This window comes from Mandrillus leucophaeus, unplaced genomic scaffold (assembly GCF_000951045.1).
Source record: "Mandrillus leucophaeus isolate KB7577 unplaced genomic scaffold, Mleu.le_1.0 Scaffold30, whole genome shotgun sequence".
Taxonomy (NCBI): domain Eukaryota; kingdom Metazoa; phylum Chordata; class Mammalia; order Primates; family Cercopithecidae; genus Mandrillus; species Mandrillus leucophaeus.
In genome coordinates this window covers 145775-167644 of record NW_012103143.1, presented here as the reverse complement: position 1 = coordinate 167644, position 21870 = coordinate 145775, and the positions used below count along the sequence as shown (strand labels likewise).

General features: G+C 52.4%; 1 protein-coding gene across 1 annotated transcript in view; it reads right to left on the bottom strand.

Moving 5' to 3' along the window:
* Nucleotides 1-1150: 1150 nt before the first annotated feature.
* PACS1 (phosphofurin acidic cluster sorting protein 1) overlaps nucleotides 1151-21870 on the bottom strand; it is a 60595-nt gene continuing 39875 nt past the window's right edge. Inside the window, exons 10-23 of the mRNA XM_011986906.1 lie at nucleotides 18021-18101; nucleotides 15298-15413; nucleotides 15021-15156; nucleotides 13690-13794; nucleotides 12898-13004; nucleotides 12057-12211; nucleotides 11754-11864; nucleotides 10438-10540; nucleotides 9901-9943; nucleotides 6993-7035; nucleotides 6561-6696; nucleotides 4247-4473; nucleotides 2882-3001; nucleotides 1151-2750 (exon numbers count right to left, since the gene is read on the bottom strand). Coding sequence (XP_011842296.1) covers nucleotides 2635-2750; nucleotides 2882-3001; nucleotides 4247-4473; nucleotides 6561-6696; nucleotides 6993-7035; nucleotides 9901-9943; nucleotides 10438-10540; nucleotides 11754-11864; nucleotides 12057-12211; nucleotides 12898-13004; nucleotides 13690-13794; nucleotides 15021-15156; nucleotides 15298-15413; nucleotides 18021-18101 — 1599 coding nt within the window. The 3' untranslated portion in view covers nucleotides 1151-2634. The remainder of the gene's footprint in view (nucleotides 2751-2881; nucleotides 3002-4246; nucleotides 4474-6560; nucleotides 6697-6992; nucleotides 7036-9900; nucleotides 9944-10437; nucleotides 10541-11753; nucleotides 11865-12056; nucleotides 12212-12897; nucleotides 13005-13689; nucleotides 13795-15020; nucleotides 15157-15297; nucleotides 15414-18020; nucleotides 18102-21870) is intronic.

Genomic DNA, 21870 nt, shown 5'->3' with positions numbered 1-21870 from the left:
GCACTTTTTTTTTTTGAGACAGAGTCTCATTCTGTCGTCCAGGCTGGAGTGTGGTGGCATGATCTCAGCTCACTCTGACCTCTGCCTCCTGGGTTCAAGTGATTCTCTTGCCTCAGCCTCCTGAGTAACTGAGATTACAGGCACACACCACCATGCCCGGCAATTTTTTTTTTTTTTTTGAGTGGAGTCTCACTCTGTCGCCAGGCTGGGGTACAGTGGCGCAATCTCAGCTCGCTGCAACCTCCACCTCCTGGGTTCAAGTGATTCTCCTGCCTCAGCCTCCCAAGTAGCTGGGATTACAGGCACGTGCCACCACACCCAGCCAATTTTTGTATTTCTAGTAGAGACGGGGTTTCACCATGTTGGCCAGGAGGTCTCGATCTCCTGACCTCATGATCTGCCCACCTCAGCCTCCCGAAGTGCTGGGATTACAGGTGTGACCCACCGCACCCAGCCGATTTTCTGTATTTTTTTAGTAGAGACGGGGTTTTGACACATTGCCCAGGCTGGTCTCAAACTCCTGAGTTCAGGCAATCTGCCTGCCTTGGCCTCCCAAAGTCCTGGTATTACAGGCATGAGGCACTGCGCCAGGCCGCCTCTGGGCCCTTCTTCATGAGGGAGGCTGTCTGTGCAGGCCTGTCTTGGAAGCCAGGGGAAGAACCGGGCGCCCAGGGAACAGTGGCTACTACTGCTTTCCATCTCTAAGTCAAGGGCAGGCAGGAAAGGGATGGACCTCAGATGGAACATAGATGGACCTCAGCCCTATTCCCTCCACCTGCAGAGGCAAAGACCCCGCTGGCTCAGACTTCACCAACCTGGAGCAGGGGAGAGAAGCTAAGTTCTAACCTTTGATCAGAAGATGGGGAAGCCACACTCAACACGTCACTGCCTTGGGAAGTGGGATTTGGGGATGGTGGGTCCTGGGGAGAAACGGGCTTTTGGTGTGGAAATGGCATCTTTCCTGTTTCCGACCTCTGCCTGCCTCATGCCAGGTGAGACACCTTCATGCCTGTTTCCATGACTGAGAACATGGGAGTATGCTTCTTTCCACCCACGTTCCTGGCGGATTTTCACCGGAGTTGGGCTGCACTGTGGAGAAGGGGTTGGGCGGCTCCTGCGGCACAGTGAGGGGGCACAGAAGCCCAAGGCAGTCGGTAAGAAATCACCAGTTTATTGAATGAAAAACCCAACATCAACTCAGTCCCTCCCACCCCATCTCCTCTCTCTGGCCCAGGAGACGCTCAGGACAGCACGGCTGAGCCCTGGAAAGGGCAGGAGGAGAGCTTGGGGGAGGTATGGAGAATGAGAAAAACACTTTCAAAATGGAGTTCTGTGCAAAAACTTCTGGGAAGGATTGAGAGAACAAGAGAAAAGCTCCAAAGGGGCTGTGGGGTGCGGAGGGCCGGGCTGAGGGGCGCGGAGGGCTGGGCTGGGGGACGCGGAGGGCTGGGCTGGGGCCCTGTGTCCTCAACCACTCCTGAGAACATGGACGGTCAAGACTGAGGGGCTCAGACCCTCAGTTGGTGAGAGGGAGGTGACAGGGAGGGAAGGAGCCTGCTGGAGGGAAACCTGGCTGGGAGGATGGTTCTGGGCCCAGGCTGGGGCCTAAGGAGGAGGAACAACACAGCAAGGAAAGGCAGACAAACTGACACAGTGGTGGGAGGGAGATGAATGGGAGATGAAATGGGATGTTTGAGGGGCCACAGATAGCATGTATGGTGGTGGCGGTCTGCCTCCCATCTCTCCAAGTCCAGGCAGAGCTGTGCTGGGTGAGGGGCTGGGAGACAGAGGCAGGAGCATCATCAACAAGGGCTGAAGTCGTGAAGACAGTGACTGGTGCACAGCGTGTGTCACACGGTACAACCAAAAGACTTGGTGTGCAAAGAATCAAAGAAACACTCAGGACACACACGACATCTGCAGGGAACCTGGGGGTGGTGAGGAAGTCGTGCACGGGTGGTGGGAGAGACTGTGAGGCCCCTCTGTCCTCGAAACACTGTGTCACCATAGCAACAGGGTCCTGGCGGTGGGGGAGCTGCCTCCTGCCCCTGTGAGCTGTGGAGCAGGGGTCCCGTGGGCTCAGGGTACCCCCTTACCCTCCCTTGGGAAGTTCTAGGGCAGGCAGAGAACCCCACAAGAGTGGAAAGTGGCCCTGGGTCCTGCTGGAGGAGGCAGAGTGAGTGGATCTGGCAGCTGCGTCTTAGAGGGCACCCTGATGGCTGGAGGGGCCAGGGGAGGACTAGGCTCTCCTGCTGGGGACCAGGATTCCAGCTTTCCCATTTCCGGGAAGGAAACTGATACCACAAGAAGGAGGTTGGAAGTCGGATGAAGGAAGGCCTGGAGTACTCAGTCCTGGGGACTATGGGTACCAGAAGGCAAAACCATCACGCCCTGGGCCTGGAGCAGGAGGGAGAAGGGGAAAAGCAGGAACGAGGAGGGGCTGCGCAGGGATGGGTTGGAGGGGAGGGGAGGGGAGGCGTCCCTGTGGCAGTGTCCTTTGGGACCTGGGCAAGTGAGAGGCAGACCCTGGTGCCAGGGAAGGGATGCTGGGCCCGGGCCTGCTGGCCTCCCCCTGCCCGCAGGCGGTGAGGCTGGTGGCAGTGCCAGGAGGGAAAGTGGCTGGGAGACAGGGCCTCAGGTGGCCTTGCTGCCACTGAAGAGTCCCACTGGAAAGTGCTTGACATGGGTGGGCCACTGGGCTGCCAGCTGGAAGAACTTGATGTCACTCCACTCGACCCCATCGATGGACACTGGGGGTGACAGGGAGAGGAGTGGTGACCGAACTGCTCAGGCCATCTCCCCAGGGCCCCTAGGGAAGGGCCATTGCCTGCCTCCCTCTCCAGTCCCTTTCTTGCCCTCCCGGCCCTGCCCGCCCTCGCACCTCTCAGCATAGTCTGCTGCTGCTTGGCTGAGCAGATGAGGCGGCTGATGCCTTCAATGACCTGGCTCTTAGAATCCACCTCCTTTTCTCGTGGTTTCTTGCTCAGGAAGATGGTGGGAACTGGAAAGCAAGCAAGGCCACCTGTGTCCCAGCCCCTGGGGAAGCCATCACCCCTCTCCTCCCCAGCCCCCACTGTTCCCTTCTTCCTGTGGCGAGGGGAGGTGATCTGCAAAGCAACCCCTCCTCCCTGGCACTGGGCTGTGGGTCAGGATCTTCAGGTTCCTGACCCGGTCCCAGCACTGGGCTGGTGACTTTGGCTAAGGTCCCACTCCTCCCCCTGGGGCTCGATATCTTCGCCTGTTCAGCGAAGACCTTGGTCCAGATGGTCTCTGAAGTCCTTTCCAGCTGGAACGTTCCAGGCAGCCTGTGGGGCAGGGGCCTGCCTCCCTATCAGGCATACACTCTGTGCAGGAGCCAGTGGAGCATGAGTTTGTCCTCACGCTGCCCTGGGGATGCCGGAGAGTGCTCCCCGTTCCACTCCCACTCCAGAAAGGAAGCAAGGACAGGGAGGGCACTGCTGAACCCCTTGCAAGTTTCCGTGCTGCAGGCCGTGGGTTTTGGCTGTGGGCCTGGCACAACCCTGTCTGATCCCCCTTCAGGGGAACTCTGCAGAGGGGAGGCACACACAGAAATAGGCACAGCTGCTTTGGAGCACCCAAAGGTGGCAGGGTCGGGGTCATGCCAGCGCTGCAGGTGCACAGCCAGTTGTGGGTCCCTAGCTGACACCAATGGTGGCAGGCACTGTGCAGCACTGGCCTGGCCATGGGGGTTCCTGCCTCATTTCCATGCACAGGAGCTGAGCCAGCTCCAACTCTACCTCCAGCTCCTTAATCTACCCCTTCTATCCAGAATGGACTGTATGCCCCTTAATCCTGAAAACACAACCACCTCCTTTTGCTCATGAAGCCTCTTTGGAGCGGCCTCCAGGGCTGGGTGCAAGTGCTCTGCTCCTGCGTCACAGGGACCCGGAGCTGTGGTACAGAGAGGCCTCTCCCTGTCTGCAGTCCTTCCCAGACAGCAGTGGCCAGAAAGGCCCTCTTCAATACAGAGCAGCCGCTGCCCCAGCCCCTAAAGTGCTTTAGCTCAGCAGAGTGACCAAGCAACTCTGCAGCCTTGGTTTCCTGTATGACGGAAGGAATGGCCTTGTCCCTCAAGGGGAGGTGGGACTGCCCCCTGCACCCCATGCCAGACCATGGGATGCTTCTTCATCCCAAATATCCCAAAAGCAGATTTATTTTCAGATCCTGAGAGAGGAGACAGGAGGCCTGGTGGCCCCTGGTCTTCCCTGGCCTTGGGGGCACTTACCTTTCTTGTTCTTTTCTTTGGTGACCACAGTCATGGCCATGGTGCCAGAAAGCTGGGCTTCCCCACTATGGGGCAGGCGGGACACCTGCACTGAGCGGAAGACACTCTTGAGGGTGTTCTTCGAGCTGGCGTCCCTCTTGTCGCCATCCCTCCTCCGCTCCCCGGGGTGGCCCAGCCAGTAGTCCACCTGGAGGCCGATCACATCCCCATATGGGCTATTAGGGCTCCTGAGGAAAGGGAACAAAGAGGAGAGGTCAGCTCTGCCTTCAGCTCCCAACTACATGGGCCCAATGGGGTAGGGGCCACGCCAGCCCCCGGGAGGGCAGGCTGAAGAAGGCTGCGGCTCTGTTCCCTCCAGACACACAGAGCAGCTCATGTGGGAGAGGGGAATCAGGTTGATTTGAGAACAAAGCAGGGAAAAATAAAGGCCCAAGTCACGAAAAGGAAACCGAATAAAAGCTTCACAGGATGATGAGGGCAGCAGAGGAGGAAGCTTTATGAAGAAAGTGTGTGTGTATGTAAGTGCATGCGCGCACATGCATATACACACACATAACGCACGCACACACACACACGCACACGCCCAGCAGAAGCCCCTGTGGGCGGCTCCAGTGCAGCCTCAGGACAGCAGCTGGTGCCACCTGACCTGTAGCTTTGTCCTTTTCATGGCACTCTTAGCTCAGCAATAATTTTAGCTCCTGGGAAAAGGGCTGATGTGTCTTGAAAGGAGGTGTCAGACACAATAGGTACACAGGCTAGGAAAGTCATCTGACTTTTCTCTTTCTGCCTTATTTCAGAGGTTCCATTAAAAAACAGGATTAACTTGGAAGGGAAAGGAGGTGGAGGGAAGGGTTGTTGCCAAGGCTGCCCAAATCCATGCTGGACAGAAACCCTTCTGCTGAGCGGCGAGATGAGAGAAAACGACTCCAGGAGGCCAGGAACCTGAGGTCCCCAGAGCAGAATCCGGCAGAGTACTTCCTCCTTTCCTCTACTGTTCCCTCCAGAAGACCCTGGAGGGAAGTGCCCTGAGGAGCAAAGGGTGAGGGAGACCAGGGACTGGGATTCTAGCTCCGGGGCAGGCCTCGTGCCACCCAATACCTCACTGGCACTTCAGGGGAAGTCACCGGCCAATGCCATCCTCTCTGTTGCTACAAGGAAAGGGAAGAGGGGAAGGTGGAAGGCAGCAAAATGGGGGAAGGGAGGAAGGCTGCTCCCTCCCAGTGCTGACCATGCCTGCTCTCCTCACCTCAGCTTCTTCTTGTCAGGAGCCCACCCCTTCACCCTCCCTCTGCCCCCTGCTCCTGGACCCTTGATCTAAACTGTAGATACTTGAGATCCTAAAGACATGGCCTCCTACTAGATCACCGCTTCCAGTGGTCTCAGAGATTCAGCCTGAACCTGAGCTCCGCTGCTTGCTCCCGCTTCGGCTACAGCACCTCAGCAGGGCCGCCTCACAGTGCCAGGCGCTGACACACATGTTCTTTTTCTCTTCTTTTTTAGAGGCGTGGATTGTTTCCTTTAGAGAGGCCCTCTGACTGTCACCAAAGGAGACAATCCACATCTCTAAAGAAGAAGAAAAAAGGAGGACACTAGAAAGGACAGCCCAATCCACGTCACTATGTGGCCCAGGCCTAGCTTTGAACTCCTGGGCTCAAGCGATCCTCTGGCCTTGGCCTCCAGAGTGACTGGAACTACAGGATGAGCCAGTGCGCTCGGTTTCCATGTTCTTATGTAACCTGCTCCACAGTCCTGCAAGGTGGCCATTTCACCTCTCTTCATTAGATGAAATTCAAGTTCAGTAACCTGTCCAAGCTAAGGCAGTGGACAGACAGAAGACAGAACCACTCAAATCCAAGTGTGTTTTATTTCCCAAGTGTCATGCTCTTTCTACCACCTGGGAGGTCCCATAACAAGACATTTGCACAGCACTTTACAGGCCTCTCTGCCAACACTGTCTCATTCAGCCCAATACTGTGAAACAGGGCAGAAAGTGTCCTCCCATGACCAGGCCGGCTAGTGACATGTCTCTGAATTCTAACTTTAGTGTTTTGGGTTTTTTTTTTTTTTTTGGAGAGATAGGGTATTGTTGTCACACAGGCTACTGTGCAGTGGCATAGTCATGGCTCACTGCAGCCTCAAACTCCTGGGCTCAAGCAATCATCTTGCCTCAGCCTCTGAGTAGCTGGGACCGAAGGTGTGCACCACTACGCCTGGCTTCCTGTGGCTACCTTCTAAGCCCATATGCCTGTCACTGGAATCAGCCGGGTGGGCCTGATGAAGGGCATGGCAGGACAGGTACGGGCAGGAGCCTTACCCCACGATGGCCAGGGCGCTGCTCATGGATGGGGAGGAGGGAGGGGTGGCTGTGGCATCTCGGCTCAGGCCTGAACTGGAGGGTGGTGACGTGGAGGGCACAGTAAGACTGACCACAGGAGAATCATCCCCATCGCCTGTCAGGGGACAAACGACAAACACAGTTGGCCAGAGGAAGCTATCCCTGACTCGGTGGTGGGAAGGAGCCGGGGTTCCTCCCATTCCATGGCCTGCTTTCCTCCTTTGGCCCCAGGCTCCTCCTCACCTCCCCCAGCCACCACTGCAGCGGGGGAGTGAGGGCACCCACAGGCTTCCTGCTCAAGCTCTGACTTCCCTCAGGACATCCAGAGCTTAACTTCTGGCCTACTGGACTAGAGGGAAGACAGGGAGGGCACCAGCCTCACTCCACAGAACAAGGAAGCCCTAGGCTCACCTGCTGTGGAGGGAGAGTCTTCAACCAGACCCACCTTCACCACCTGCAAGGAGAGAAGAGGCACTCATTAGATCCTCCTATTACAGCAGGCATGTTCTGATCCAACCAGAAACAGATGGTTGGCACAAGAGCCATCACTACACATTATTTTATTGTCAGCTTTAAAATCTTTGCAAATCTGGGCCGGGTGTGGTGGCGTGGCGCCTGTAATCCCAGCACTTTGGGAGGCTGAGGCAGGAGAATCGCTTGAACCCGGGAAGCGGTGAGCTGAGATCGTGCCATTGCACTCCAGCCTTGGCGACAGAGCGAGACTCCATCTCAAAATAAATAAATACGTTAAATAAATAAATAAGTAAATAAAAAAATCTTTGCAAATCTGGAGCAGCCCAGCTGTAGAAACAACACAACACAAAACAAAACAAAACCTAGTTGCAACAATGAGGTGGGGCAAGCGAGACTTTGCAGCTCTTCTCTGGGGATAAAGAGCTGAAGGCTGGAACCACTGTGATGTCCCGATCTCGTTTCTCTAGGGTCCTGTGGGCAGAGGGCCTAGGAAGATGGCTCTGTCTCTGCCAGGTGGGAGTGTCTATAGGCCAAGTGGATGTGCTAAGCTGTGGACACCAGCCCTCTCCTCTCTGGTCTTACTGGAATCTGGAGGAGTACTGAATGGGGGTGAGGGGATTCCTTAGGAATTTTCAATTCTCCATAGAGAATTCTGGAAAGGACAGCCTGGGCCCTCCAGTGGCTAGAAAAGAACACAGTCACAGACTAGGTGAGCATCCAGGCTGTGGTCTGAAGTGACAGGTGAAGTCCTGGGCCCTATCACCTGGGCCCAGTCCCAAGCAAAGAGGCAGCTGGGCTGGGAGTCCAGAGGGCTAGACCCTGGTGGGGCAAAGTCTACCGCACAGGCCTGCAGGTGGTTGCCTGGAGGCTGCTGTGACAGCAAGGCTGTGTTCGCTGAAGTCTGTCCCGATTCTCTATGCGCCCTTCTTTTGATTCCTGGAGAGGAACAAATTGCCACTCTGGGGCTTCCTGGATACAACACCGCTTTTCTCCTTGTTCGCCTGGCATTTGATGAGGTTGCTAGCTCTTTTGGTTTTTAATTTGTTTTAAATTTGTTATCTCTTTCTCGGTTGCGAAGCCTGAGTAAGCAGCAACTCACAGCTCCACGAAGATGTGTCAAACCACCAGCCGCAGCTATGGGCCATGGTCCTGGGGCCTGTAACGTGGCTATGGGAGCAGCCCAGGGGCTAACCGGGGAGTGGCTAGACTGCAGGATAGGAGGCTCTGCAAGGCACGAGAAGGGGCTGCTGGATTTCCCCAGCTCAGGTATCTCCTGAGATCACTCAAGACATCCACATCTTGGATGTGCAGAGAGCAGGAAGAGCACGGAGCTAGGCCCCATCATCCACATGAGCCCCTCCCTGTCTAGAAGCTACAAGGGAGCCTCAAGGAAATTACATAAAAAGATACAAGCTGGCTGGGCATGGTGGCTCATGCCTGTAATCCCAGCACTTTGGGAGGCCGAGATAGGTGGATCTCTTGAGTCCAAGAGTTTGAGACCAGGCTGGGCACCATGACGAAATGCCATCTCAGCAAAAAAATACAAAAATTAGCCGGGCGTGCCGTGCGCGGTGGCTCATGCCTGTAATCTCAGCACTTTGGGAGGCCGAGGTGGCTGGAGCATGAGGTCAAGAGATTGAGACCATCCTGGCCAACATGGTGAAACCCTGTTTCTACTAAAAACACAAAAATTAGCTGGGCTTGGTGGCAGGCACCTGTAATCCCAGCTACTCGGGAGGCTGAGGCAGGAGAATCACTTGAACCTGGGAGGCAGAGGTTGCAGTGAGTCGAGATCATGCCACTGCATTCCAGCCTGGCAACAGAGTGAGACTCTTGTCTAAAAAAAAAAAAAAAAAAAATCAGCTGGGCGTGGTGGCATGTACCTGTGGTCCCAGCTCCTCTGGAGGCTGAGGCAGGAGGATCACTTGAACCCGGGAGGCAGAGGTTGCAGTGAGCTGAGATCGTGCCACTGCACTCCAGCATGGGTAACAGAGTCAGACTCCATCTCATAAAAAAATTAAAAATAAAGATAAAAGCTGGTTTGGAAGGGAAACGCAAAGCTTTTGTAAGTGGAAATCGGAGTTTTCGGTCCTGCTCTGGTGCCATGCTCCGGCCCCTGGCAGGGCTGCACAGCTTCCCCGGGCCCCTCCCTAGGTCAGGCTGAGCCTGTGGCCCAGCTGCTGATGAACAGATGGCCAGCAGCGCACCTGCCATCAGAGACATCCACGGGGTTCTTCCTTGACTTTCAAAGTTTACTAGTATAGAGATTTCTCCCCAGCTAAATAGAAAAGGAAAGAAGAAAGCCTTCCTGTCAGTGGCCTATCCAACCATGAAGACAAAAGTATCTGTTTTCAGACTTTTCTGAATGCCGCCTTCCACTACTGCCGAGGCAGCTCCCTTTCCCCTGAGCCACGTCTGGACATCATTCCCTGGGCAAAGGCAGCAAGGTCAGGGCCTGGTGTAATAAACAGGAGTCACCAGTGATGGAGCCAGCAACAGTTTGTGATTTGGAAAAGGTGGACACTAAAAGGGACAGCCCAATCCACGTCCTGGCCCAGGGTTTCTCCACCTCCGCACTACTGACACTTGGGGCCAAGCCATTCTCTGCTGCGGGACCTCCTGTGCACTGGAGGATGACCAGTGGCACCCCTTGCCTCCACCCACTGGCTGCCCCCAGTATAACAACCAAACACATCTCCAGACACTGCCAGGTAGCCCCTGGGGGCAAAATCTCCAGTGTCTGGAGAACCACTGTTCTAGGTGAATCTTTCGTTTTCCTGCGTAAGGGGGAACAGGAAGACCAGGAGAATGGGTGGGGTGTCGAGCAGAGGGAGTCAGTACTCACGCCAATGAAGGGAATAAACTTCTGATAGGAGTCTTCATCAGGGCTGTTGGGAGACACAGGACAGCGTCACAGTTAGTAGGGGAGACAGGGAGGAGTGCCGGGGAATGGGCCTTTCCTGTCTCACTGTGGCTGCAGCGGAGTCCAGGATGCTGTGCTGCCTCCGCCTGTCACATCCCGGGGCGGCACGGGGAAGGTCTGAGACTTGGTGGGCATGTGGAGCTCACAAAATGAGGGCAAATGACCTGATCATGCAAACTACGCTCCCTGCTTCCCACGTCTGAGTTCCAGCTATGAGGATGGGCTGCTTTATACTGAGGGGCAGGCAAGGAAACTGATGAACTCAGGCTCCTATGGGTGGAAGGCTCTGGGCAAGGAAGGAGTGCTGGGGAGGTGGCGGTAAAAACCACTCACATCCTTTTGGGTTCCTATGAAGGAATGTAGAATGTGGAGAAGGAAAATGTGAAAAAGCAAGGAAGACCCAAGATTCCTCTAACCCACCCAACCTATTTTTAAGAAACCCCTCAAAGTCAAACTTACAACTTATGCCGGCAGGTCAGCATGGCTTCGGCCACGGGAAGTTGGTGTGTTGTGGCCGCCCCGTTGACGTACTGCATCACCCGCCCCGCCACGTCCAGTTGCTCTGCAGAAAAGCCAAGAGATCACTAACTGCCCCACTGACTTCAGCTGGCAAACCTGCAGACCCTCTCGGAGAGGGCTCCCTTCCTGAGACCCGTCAGACTCTCAAGTTGAGTGAAGGATGGGGCTTTACGGTCCTTCTGGTTTGAAGGAATTATGAGCCCAAGGATGGTCCTCTCCCTTCCAATCTTTGCAGTTCCTCGAAGCCCTGCTCTTTCTTGGGCCACTCACACCCTTCTCATGCCTACTTGCTCCTGCCTGTCCTTGCGCATATCCATCTGGTGGCTTGAAGGAGCCTCACCCCACCCCACAGACCTTTGCCATCACCTCCTTCTCAGCTGCGCCAGGCCCTCACTACCTCTCAGCCTGGAAGAGCTCAACCTCATTCTGATACCTGCCACCTTTATTTTTTAATTTTTATTTTATTTTATTTTTGAGACAGAGTTTCACTCTGCTGCCCAGGCTGGAGTACAGTGGCGTGACGAGTACAGTGGCGTGATGAGTGCAGTGGCGTGATGAGTGCAGTGGCGTGATGAGTGGTGGCGTGATGAGCGCGGTGGCGTGATGAGCGTGGTGGCGTGATGAGCGCGGTGGCGTGATGACACTGCATCCTCAACCTTCTGGTCTCAAGCAATTCTCCCACCTCAGCCTCCCGAGTAGCTGGGACTACAGGCGCACACCACCATGCCCAGCTAATTTTTGTAGAGACGGGATCTGGCTATGTTGCCCAGGCTGGTCTCAAACTCCTAGGCTCAAGTGATCCACCCACCTTGGCCTCCTAAACTGCTGGGATTCCAGGTGTGAGCCACTGGGCCCTTGACCCCTGCCACCTTTATTTGATATTCAAGAAAGCACCTGGTTGGTGTGGTGTTATTCATTTATCAAGTGACTGTTTCGTCACTTGACTGCTATTCTCTGCTCCTTGTATTTCATCTCTACAACTAGAGATGCCCTGCCCACTATGCCAGCATGGCCGTTGTTCCTTCCAGATGAACAGGAGCAGAGCAAATAGCAGAGGATGAAAACAGGCAGAGTGGAGGGGCTGTGCACAGTGAGCCTCCACTTAATAAACACTTATGGAAAAATGAATGGGCAGAGTGACCGGGAAGGTGAGAGTTGCAGGGAGGAAAGCAGCATGACCTCGGCCTCCTTCTGCAGCCAGGCTGGCACCTGTGGACCCCGGGGGTGGAAGTAAGCTCCTTACACGGGGCCATTACCTGACACTGGTGGCTCCGAGCGACTGAACAGATCTCTCCAACCAGAATCCAGGAAGGAACTACTGTATTTACTGTCGACTGACCCCAAGTATTTGGCCACAGGGTGAGAACCTGGTAGATGGAAAACCAGAGGTGTTGAATTGGTCAGGAGATGAGACAGTGTGGGATCAGCTGTCCCTGGTCATGGCCTTGGTTTTCTTGACTGTCCCTTTCTAGGTCCCAACCCCACCATCCTGTTCCAGACAAGGTATCTGTCTACAGAACCCTCATGCCCGATGCCCTCCTGGTGCCGCCCGTCTTTACCGAGGGGAATGATGAGGAAGCGCATGTAGCCAAGCCAGTCGGAGGTCTTGTTGGCCAGGGACTTGACAAAGAACCTGAGGATGGAGCTCAGGTAGCTCTGGCCTCCCACAGCAGCCACCTTCACTGGCCTCGGCATGGAAGAGTTGCAGTTGCAGCTGGGGAGGAAGGGGAGTGTCATAGCAGTGCTCAGGCGGTGCCAGGACCCTGCCCAGCGGGTGGCCCAGAGCTGACTTTCTGTGATCTCAACAACCCACAGGGAAAAGCAAACCAATCCACAAAATAAAACAGACAGGATCATACAGGGAATAAGCCACAGTGCTTTCACAACCAAGAGGAAAATCCGGGGTCAGAGGGCATTGCCCATGAAACAGACAGAACAGCTGAAGCTAACGCAGGGTGCGTGCCCCCAAGCCTGGAATCCACAGTTCTCTTTTACAAGGGCAAGGGACTCGGGCCTTTTAAGAGGGCCCTAAGGATGGGGGAAGCACTGACTCTTGAATGTCTACCAGCGTGTTGCAGTTGGAAGGAATAAAAGATCTTTTTAAAACCTGTGTGTCCTCTCCATCATGGGTTAAAGAGGATAAAGCAAGTCAAGGCATGGCAGGAGTCCAGGCAGGGAGGCAGGGAGCACAGGAATTGATATTTCTACCCCTGATCCTCTGGGGTCTGCAGGGGCCTCGAGCCTCACAGCCTGCTGCCGCCACCCCCCAAAACATGCGCCCCTCTGCAGATTCTTAGTCTGATGAGGCCAAGAGGGTCTATAATTGCTTAGAAGTCAGGGTGGGAAGATGAAGTCAGAGGGAATCCCTAAGGGCAGGAGAGCGGAGGCCAGAGCCCTTACTAGCGCTGGATCCGGGTGAGCAGGGCGGACAGCACAGCCTGGACCTCCACGGTGGAGCAGGTGCACACCACAGGCTTCCGCTGGTCCTGGAGCAGCTCAGCCACATACTGAGATGGGGAGGGAGGAGAGCAGGGACACAGGTGAGAACACATCACTCCTTCACAAGGGCCAAGAGGCAAGCGAGGCCCAGACCGAGCTGCAGGGTCCCTGTCCTCTGCAGTTCAGACTGAAGCTGGGCAAAGGCAGTCAGGTCTCCAGACTGCCAGTAAGGAGAGGGTGGGGCTGACCCACGAGACATGCAGAGTGTGAGAGATGGGAAGGCTTAGGGGGTTTCACATGCTACGACACTCCAGGTGTCCCTGGCACCAGTGTCTAAGTCAGGTGGACAGCGCTGAGGGAGCAGGCAGGGATGCTCTGCCCTGCTGACCTGCCTTCACAGGGGCAGCCCTGGAGGTCACAGCCAGGTGCTTCTCGAGGGCGCCTCCATTCCGCTATGCTGCCTGACGCTCCTGGCGCCCTGGAGGAATTACTGTTGCTTTTTGTTTGTTCGTTTTTTAACATATAAGGAAGCTGAGGTACAGCAAAGTTAGTGACTTAAGATCCTGCAAGTTGGACAATGACAGAAGTTGGACTAGAACTCAGAGTTCTGAGCTCAGTTCAGAGCAGGAGGGGGCTGATGGAGGGGTGAGTTTCCCATCTCCCCACGCAACAGCATGGAGGCCACACTGACAATGCACCCCGGCATTGCCTGCCCTCCAGAACCCCACGTGGTCTCGCAGTTTCAGCACTTACCTGGCCCTGCCAGTCAGTGGTGTTCACCAGGATGACATTTTCTGGAAGGGCTGCATCTGACACCAAGATCTGATTCAGCTGGTCATATACTACCTTTCTTGGAATCTGCAGGAACAAAAGTGTCTCTTGTTAGGGAGTCCCCAGGGAGCCTGAGGACAGGGCTGCTGGACTGGTGCATGCGGAGTCCCTGGAGCAGGGGTGTTCAGAGAGAACAGATACGAGGCCTTTGGGAGGGAGACTCAGTCTCCCACTGGCCAGACCACGATGGAAAGGAGGAGAAAGCAGCAGCAAAGCGAGTCCTTAGAGGACACACGGAGAGAAGGAACAAAGCCACAGTGGTTGTCCTGCCAGGGCAGGTGGAGAGGGAGGTGCAGCAAGCCTCGTGGATGGGAAACAGTGCGGGTGGCAGGAGGGGCAGCAGCATGAGAACCAGGAGAAGAGAGGCAGAGGGCGGCCAGCAGGTGCTCAGAGAAACGGAAACGAGGGCAGTGGGGAGAGAAATAATGAGAGTGGCAGTGAGTGCTGTGTGGGGACCTGCTGTCTGAGGGAACAAAAGGTATTTCAGGAACAGTGATTAACAAGAAGGACAATACCTCACCCCAGGCACTGGGCTATTCTAGTCTCAAGTTCATTTTCAGCCATGTAATAGCATGGAGCTCAGGAGGCCATACTGACAATGCACTTGATAAGTTATCAGGGGAATGAACAGGCTGGCTGTTTAACCCTAGCAGAACTGAACTGTGTGAGGTGTGCTGGGAAAATCCCTGTCCCAGATCTCTGACACCACAGGCCTTCAAAAGGAGAACACAATTCCCAAGGCCCAGTTGCTTCTGACTTCTTCTCCAGCCCACTCTCAGGTCCTTCCATTGAAATAGTTTAATATTGTTGGCTTCTGGGCTTGAGAGCACGATGACCGACCACAGCTCCCGATTCAGGTCGGGAGCTCGGGTCAGGGTGTCCCACGAGATCCAGAGGCTGCTGTCCTCTGCAACAGCGGATTCATGGCATAATCTCCAGACTGACGTCTGATGGAGGCAGAGACACCAGTGGTGTGGAATCGACACTCGCAGCCGGACAGGCCGGGACCACACAGCGTTTTTGGCTCCAGTGCCTGTGCCCTAGAGGTCGGCGTGGAAGCCAATTCCACACTGGCAGTAAGTAAGGAATATGGAAGACCTCTCTAATTTAGTCTTTCTTCAAGAGTTTTTGTTCAGCGCATTTCCAAGTATTCCTCTTCTCTCCAACTAACTGTCCAAGGAAGCCAATAAAATAGAGCCTGAAGTTCAGGGAATCTCAGAGGGTCCTGGTGTTTTGGGGGGACGCAGAAGTACCTGCGTGCTGTGGCCCAAATCTGGGGAGCGCTCGCTGTCCGAACTGTTGGTCCTCTCACTCAGGGGCTTGGAGAGCTGCCGCTCCTTCAGGGGCGTGCTCCTCTTCTGCCGGGGTGTGTGTACCCCTTCCACTTTGCTGCCAGGGAGGTGGAGAAAGGGTGGTGAAATAGCCCCTCCAATCCCAAAGCCGCTGCCAGCCCCACTTTACCTCAGCCCCGAAGCCAACACTGAGCACAGCTGCAGCCTGTACCCTCTGCTTCCTTTCCATCTGCAGTACCTGGGGGAGGCAGAGCCCTGGAGATCTGTTTTGCTGGACTTCATGGGAGTTTTGACTTTCTCTGGCACAACCAGACTCATGCTGGCATCTCCAAACATGTCCTGGTCGGTGATTTCCTACCATGGAGGAGAGGAAACAGTGAAGATGACCTCCCACTCAGTGACCACCCAGGAGCCTCCTTGGACTGGCCAGGCCCCATCACCATCCTGAAGAGAGTTACTCATTCGCTTTTCCTGAAAGCAAGTGGTCCTAAACCTCCTGCCTCAGGCGAAGGAAAATCGCCACTGTTCACGGTGACTGAGTACAGCCCATGGGGGAACTGTATGCTGCAATCCAGTAAATATCCAGTTACAAACTACCTGCCGGCAAACGAAGAGTGGACTGATGACCTGCTGTCTCCAGGAGTGAAGAGGGGACCCCTAGATGCATCTCCCTGGCGCCCTGACCAGACCTTATCTGGTCTAGAAGACCAGAGAGGGCCATAGCCCCATTTCTCACCTTGGCCAAAGCCAGCTGCATCTCCCTTGAGATTCTCCCTTCCTTCCTCCTCCCCACGCCACCACTGTCTGTCCCTGCTTTGGCCACACTCTCACATCCACCCTCTCTATCCCACCTTCTGAGCCCAGGCCTTTGCCTTTCCTCAGATCACCCTTTTTTTTTTTTTTTTTTTTTTGAGACAGAGTTTTGCTCTTGTTGCCCAGGCTGGAGCACAATGGTGCAACCTCGGTGCAACCTTGGCTCACTGCAACCTCCGTCTCCCAAGTTCGAGCAATTCTCTCCTGCCTCAGCCTCCCAAGTAGCTGGGATTACAAGCATGTGTCACCATGCCTGGCTAATTTTGTATTTTTTCTTTAGTAGAGATGGGGTTTCTCCATGTTGGTCAGGCTGATCTTAAACTCCCGACATCCTTTTTAATTTTTTAGACAGGGTCTTGCTCTCTTGCACAGCCTGGAGTGCAGTGGCATGGTCTCAGCACACTGCAGTCTTGAACTCCTGGGCTCAAGTGATTATCTTACCTCGGCCTTCCAAGTACAGGTGCATGCCAGCATGCCTGGCTAATTTTTTGTATCTTTTTTTTTTTTTTTTTTGTACAGATGGGGGTTTTTCCATGTTGCCTGGGCTGGTCTTGAATCCCCAGGCTCAAACAATATGCCTGCCTCAGCCTCCCAAAATTGCTGGGATTACAGGTGTAAGCCACCACACCTGGCCAAGTCTGATTCCTTAGTGGGGCCTCTGAGGCCCGCCATGACCCAGCCTGGGCCACCTTTCTAAATTAATCACCCATGCCTCCTCCCCGGGCCCACTACCTCCCTAATGCTCCAGCCCTCAGGAAGGACTCTGCTCTCCATGCAGGCTGCATACCTGCCTACTTCCCTGCCTCTGCCTTGTCTTTATGTTTTCAAAATGCTTACTGAGGGCATAACTTCTATAAAATAAGAAGCACAAATCTAGAATAGTCAACTTGAATTTTTATGCAAATATGCCCCCAGGTGACCATTAACCAGATAAAGACAGAACGTTCCAGCACTCCTGAGGGCTCCCTATGCCCCTCCCTGTCCCTTGGGTAACAGGTATGCTGACGTCACTCTCATGGATTAGTTTTGCCCGTTTGTGAGTTTCACAGAACTGGAATCCTATGGCGTGCATTTTTTGGTATTCGACTTCTTTTACTCACTCAACATTGAATTGCTGAGATTTGGCCAATCCCTGAAGAGTTTTAATCAGGAAGTGACACAATTGGAATTTAATTTTGAAAAGGCCACACTGTACTTGCCACGTGCAGTATGGACCACATTGGGGCCACAGTGGAAGCTGGATTATTCAGATTACTGGTGAACTAGAAAATGTAAGTTAGGGTAGTGAGTTTCAAATTAACCTTGAATCAAGCCTAAATATATAAGATCTTTAGTCTTATTTACTATAGAAAACGTAAGGCTAAAATAATTCTGTCACAGATTCTAGTCAACTCCCAGCAGGTTCCACCGTGAGGCTCATCCCTAGATAGCATTCCGTAAAGTTCTCTGCTCCTTCCCCACAAGGGTCCTACCTCTGGTCCCATGGGATGAACTTTGATGTAACCTGCAAAGCCCAGCTCAGACGTCGTTTCCCCAATTTGCATCCCCAGTACCTCCCTGGGACTCTGCAGAGACCCAGGGAAGTACAGGGGATACAAACTGTGGCTCGCTCATCTTTGCATCTTCAGTGCCCAGCACAAGCAGGTGCACAGTAAATGTGTGTGCAATTCAACATGTAAAAAAATTGGGCATCCCAACCAACTCAATTCCACTTCACTGGGGCTTAGGCCTGCACTCCTGGGCAGCTCCAGCAGCTCTTAGAACACGGACCAGTACCAGTCAGAGACTGAATGTTGTGGGTTGCCTGGCTGCAGAAAGAGCAATACCCAAGGAGGAAGGGACGATTTTCCAGGGAGAACGTTGGTGACAGATGGTGAGAAGTTTCCCCAACTAGCATGTGGTCAGCTCTTTATTAAAGGGCAGGACATTTCTGGTATATTAAGTTTGAGAGCAACTCGGTGTCTACACCAGGTAGTATGTTACATTCCACAGGTAAGTATTTCAGGAGAAAGAGAGCGCAGGACATTCATAAGCCCGTAGATTTAGGTGAAATTTCTAGGGTGGTCCTGAGGGTCCTTCTGCCTTTATTTCTAAAGGGACAAACACTATATTTGAAATAGCTGAAACAGGAAACTGACCCATACATACCAGAGTGTCTGTTTCAGTCAAGCTGTCATCTTGGTTTTTAATCCAAGTAGATTTAAATTTTTCTAGAGCAGCCAATTCCATCTGCAAAAATTATAAGAATTAGTTATCACTGATCCAAGTAACTACCACTTTAATTTGTTTTACTAGGTCTCTATGAAACTTAAAATACTTTCATTTAATCTCAAACCTCATAAAATCTTCAGGGCTTTTATGTTATGTGCGGGGGAGGGTACATTTCTGTGAAAACTAGGTTTTGGAGGGATCAGTTATCTTTGTCATCAAGTCAGTAACACAGGGAGATTCAGAACCCAGAAATTCTGACTCCCACGAGATGTCACTAGGGAAGAGAAGCTCAAAATTTAGATGGCTTTGCTACTGCATCCATCAAGTCTTTGACCCTGGATCCAGTGAATACCCTTGCCCAGGAAGGACACCAGGAAGGACTCCTTTGCTTGCCAGAGAAAGAAGCACGCTAGGTTCAGGTGTTTGATTTTGAGACTAAAGACATTCACGGTAGCCAAATGCTTTTTGCCTGGTGGGAACATCCAGAATACCCTCTAACAGGATATATTAAGCAGAAAGGCACCCGATATTAAGCCATTTAGGTGTAAATTAATTCTCCATTTGTCCCCAACTCTTATTAGCATTTCTCATAAATATTAAAAATTTCCTTTGCAAATACAGATACATAACCAGATTTTCATACTTGTTAATACTGCTTCTTGCTATGCAGACAGCAATTCAAAGTCACCAGCGGTGACTTTGGGTTTGTAGGTCTTAGATGCAGGGAAGGTACTGGCTTTAGTGAATCTTTTTGTTTCTTGTAGGGAACCACAGGAGACAGAAAATATAAAAGATATCCCACTTCCTCCCAATGACTCAAAGTCCTTTCTCTGAGTCAATCATATAATACTGAGAAGCATCAGGCTAGTAAGTTCAGGGTCACCTAGTAAACTATGGAACAAGGATCACCACAGCAGGCTCCCTATGCCACACTTTAAACCAGGGTTCCTCCACCTTGGCACAAGTGACATTTGGGGCTGGGTCATTCTTTTTTTTTTTTGTGAGACGGAGTCTCCCTCGGTTGCCCAGGCTGGAGTGCAGTGGCACAATCTCGGCTCACTGCAAGCTCCGCCTCCCGGGTTCACGCCATTCTCCTGCCTCAGCCTCCAAAGTAGCTGGGATTACAGGCGCCTGCCAACACGCCCGGCTAGTTTTTTGTATTTTTAGTAGAGACGGGGTTTCACCTTGTTAGCCAGGATGGTCTCGATCTCCTGACCTTGTGATCCACCCGCCTCGGCCTCCCAAAGTGCTGGGATTACAGGCGTGAGCCACCGCGCCCAGCCGGGGCTGGGTCATTCTTTATTGTGGGGGTCTGTCCTGTGTACTGTGCGATGTCTGGCAGCATCCCTGGCCTCTACTCACCAGGTGCTGGTAGTGGCAACCCTCCACCCCCTAACTGGTGACAAACAAAAATGTCTTCAATCATTGCCATATGTCTGGGAGGCAAAATCATCCCCAGTTGAGAATCCCTGCTCCAGGCCATTTGCTGGACTAACTCAGCAAGCCTGAGCTAGACCCTGGGACCCCAGATCTTCAGACGGTTTGGCTTGTGTAATGGCTCACAGCCACAGAACAGGTTGCTTCCAGATTGCAGATCTAGCTCATTTACACCTTGTCTATATGATCAGCCAATGTTTTTTTCTTTTTTTTTTTTTTTGAGACTGAGTCTCATTCTGTCGCTCAGACTGGGTATAGTGGTGTGATCTTGGCTCACTGCAACCTCTGCCTCCCAGGTTCAAGCGATTTTCCTGCCTCAGCTTCCCAATTAGCTGGGATTACAAGTGTCCACCACCATGCCTGGCTAATTTTTGTATTTTTAGTAGACATAGGCTTTTACCATGCTGATTGACCAGGCTGGTCTTGAATTCCTGACCTCAAGTGATCCTCCTGCCTCAGCCTCCCAAAGTGCTGGGATTACAGGCATGAGCCACCACGCCCAGCCTTGGCCATGGAAAAGCTCTGGTTAGACCTGAGACTAAAGGTAATTTCACTCAGTTTTGGATCTCAATATGACAAATTAATTAAACATGTTTTAAAGAGAATGAACTGGGTTCACAAAAAAAAAACCTCCCTGCCGGGAGGTTTTAAAGTAGCATGCGTTGTTGTTAAGCCCTATGACAGCTACAGTATTGCTTCCATGTCAAGGCTGCAACATTTAGTAAGATCTTTATTTACCCCAGCTTTATTAAGCTATAATTGACAAATAAAAATTGTATATATTTACAATATACAACAGGTTTTGATTTACGGATACACTGTGAAATGATTAAATCAAGGTAATTAGCATATCCATCTCCTGATAATATCTTTAACTTAGATTGGGCTTAGAGGACACCTGCTGGCTATTTACTAGCTCTTCCAGATGTCCCAAATAATCCTCCTGGGGACAAATTCCTAACTTCTCCACATTTCTGTTCCTGCTTCTATAAACACTAAAGCACTTTCTCCCCACCAAAGGATGCTGGAACACCAGCAGGACTCCAGCTGTGTCTGACCAAGTGTTTGGCATTGGACATGGATGAGGCATCACTGGAAGTCCCAGCAGTCTGCACTACTGTGCCCATGGACAATGTCAGCTGCTGAAGGGTAAGAGTGTAGGCCTGTGTCAGAGAGAAAGGGGCAAGAGCGGTAATATGTAGGCTATCATTTCATGAAGGACTAGGCTCTAATGCCATTATTTATAGTGCTGTGGAAATAGCGACTTAGGCAGCAGGCAGTCCTGGCTGAAAGTCTGCCTCTGTGGCTGCCCTAACTGAAGCACTGTCAGAGCTCATTGTTATCAGCTTGGAGAACCAAATTATGTTGCCACTGTGTGCTCAAGTCTTGGGAAAATTCAACAACTGGAATAATTTTTATCAGCAGAAATTCTTTCTGGTTCTAGCGATAAACTGAATCCTCTAAAATGTGGGGAACAAAAAGCAAGATTAAGAAAAATAAATAAATAACAGTGCTAGGAAACCAGGGAAGAGAGGATACAAGTTGAGGCGGTGTGTGCACGCCTGCCTACATGTGCACAATCTCGTGGTTTTTCCTAATCCATTCAGAAGTTCTCCATTTAAGAGCACAGCCTTGTTCTGCTGTTCCCAAAGCGCCTTTCATACCAAAGGATTCCAAAGTTCCACACCCACTTCCAGACATATGGGGTCCTTCAAAATAGAAATATCAGCACAGAACCAGCAAAGTGAGTCTGAAACCTGGCCAAGGGAACCAGAATTTGAAGGACTCACTAAAAAGACATCTAGATTCTATCAATTTTAGGAGTCCAAAACTGAAACGGCACTAAGGAATTATAATAATAAGAGCAATAGTAGTCGGTGAGCAATGAGCAGGGTTCTGTATGCAGTAAGTCAGTCAGGCACACCCCACACGGCAGTCTGATATGCACGATCCTGTTCCATCTCCTCACTACCTTGGCAGGCATGAGCTTTAACATGTTTCTTGCAGATGAGGAAGCAAAGGCGTGGTAACATGCCCAAGATCACACAGCCAGTGGAGTGGTGGAGTCAAGACTCAAACTCAGAAGCTCCACTCTGTCCCAAATGTGTTTTTTGCTTAGACAGGGGCCCTTAGGTCACCATATTATAAAGGCTGACACTCAATTGGCTTTTTTTTTTTTTTTTTTTTAATGAAGGGGGTTTCTGGTCTGTTGGAGGGATCAAGGGCATGGTCCTCACGTCTCTTGTCAGGAGACAAAAATGTAAGATACTATCACCATCATCCATAGTACAGAACACAATTAAAATTATGTATTAATACATACAATTGGTTTTTTTTTTTTTTTTTTTTT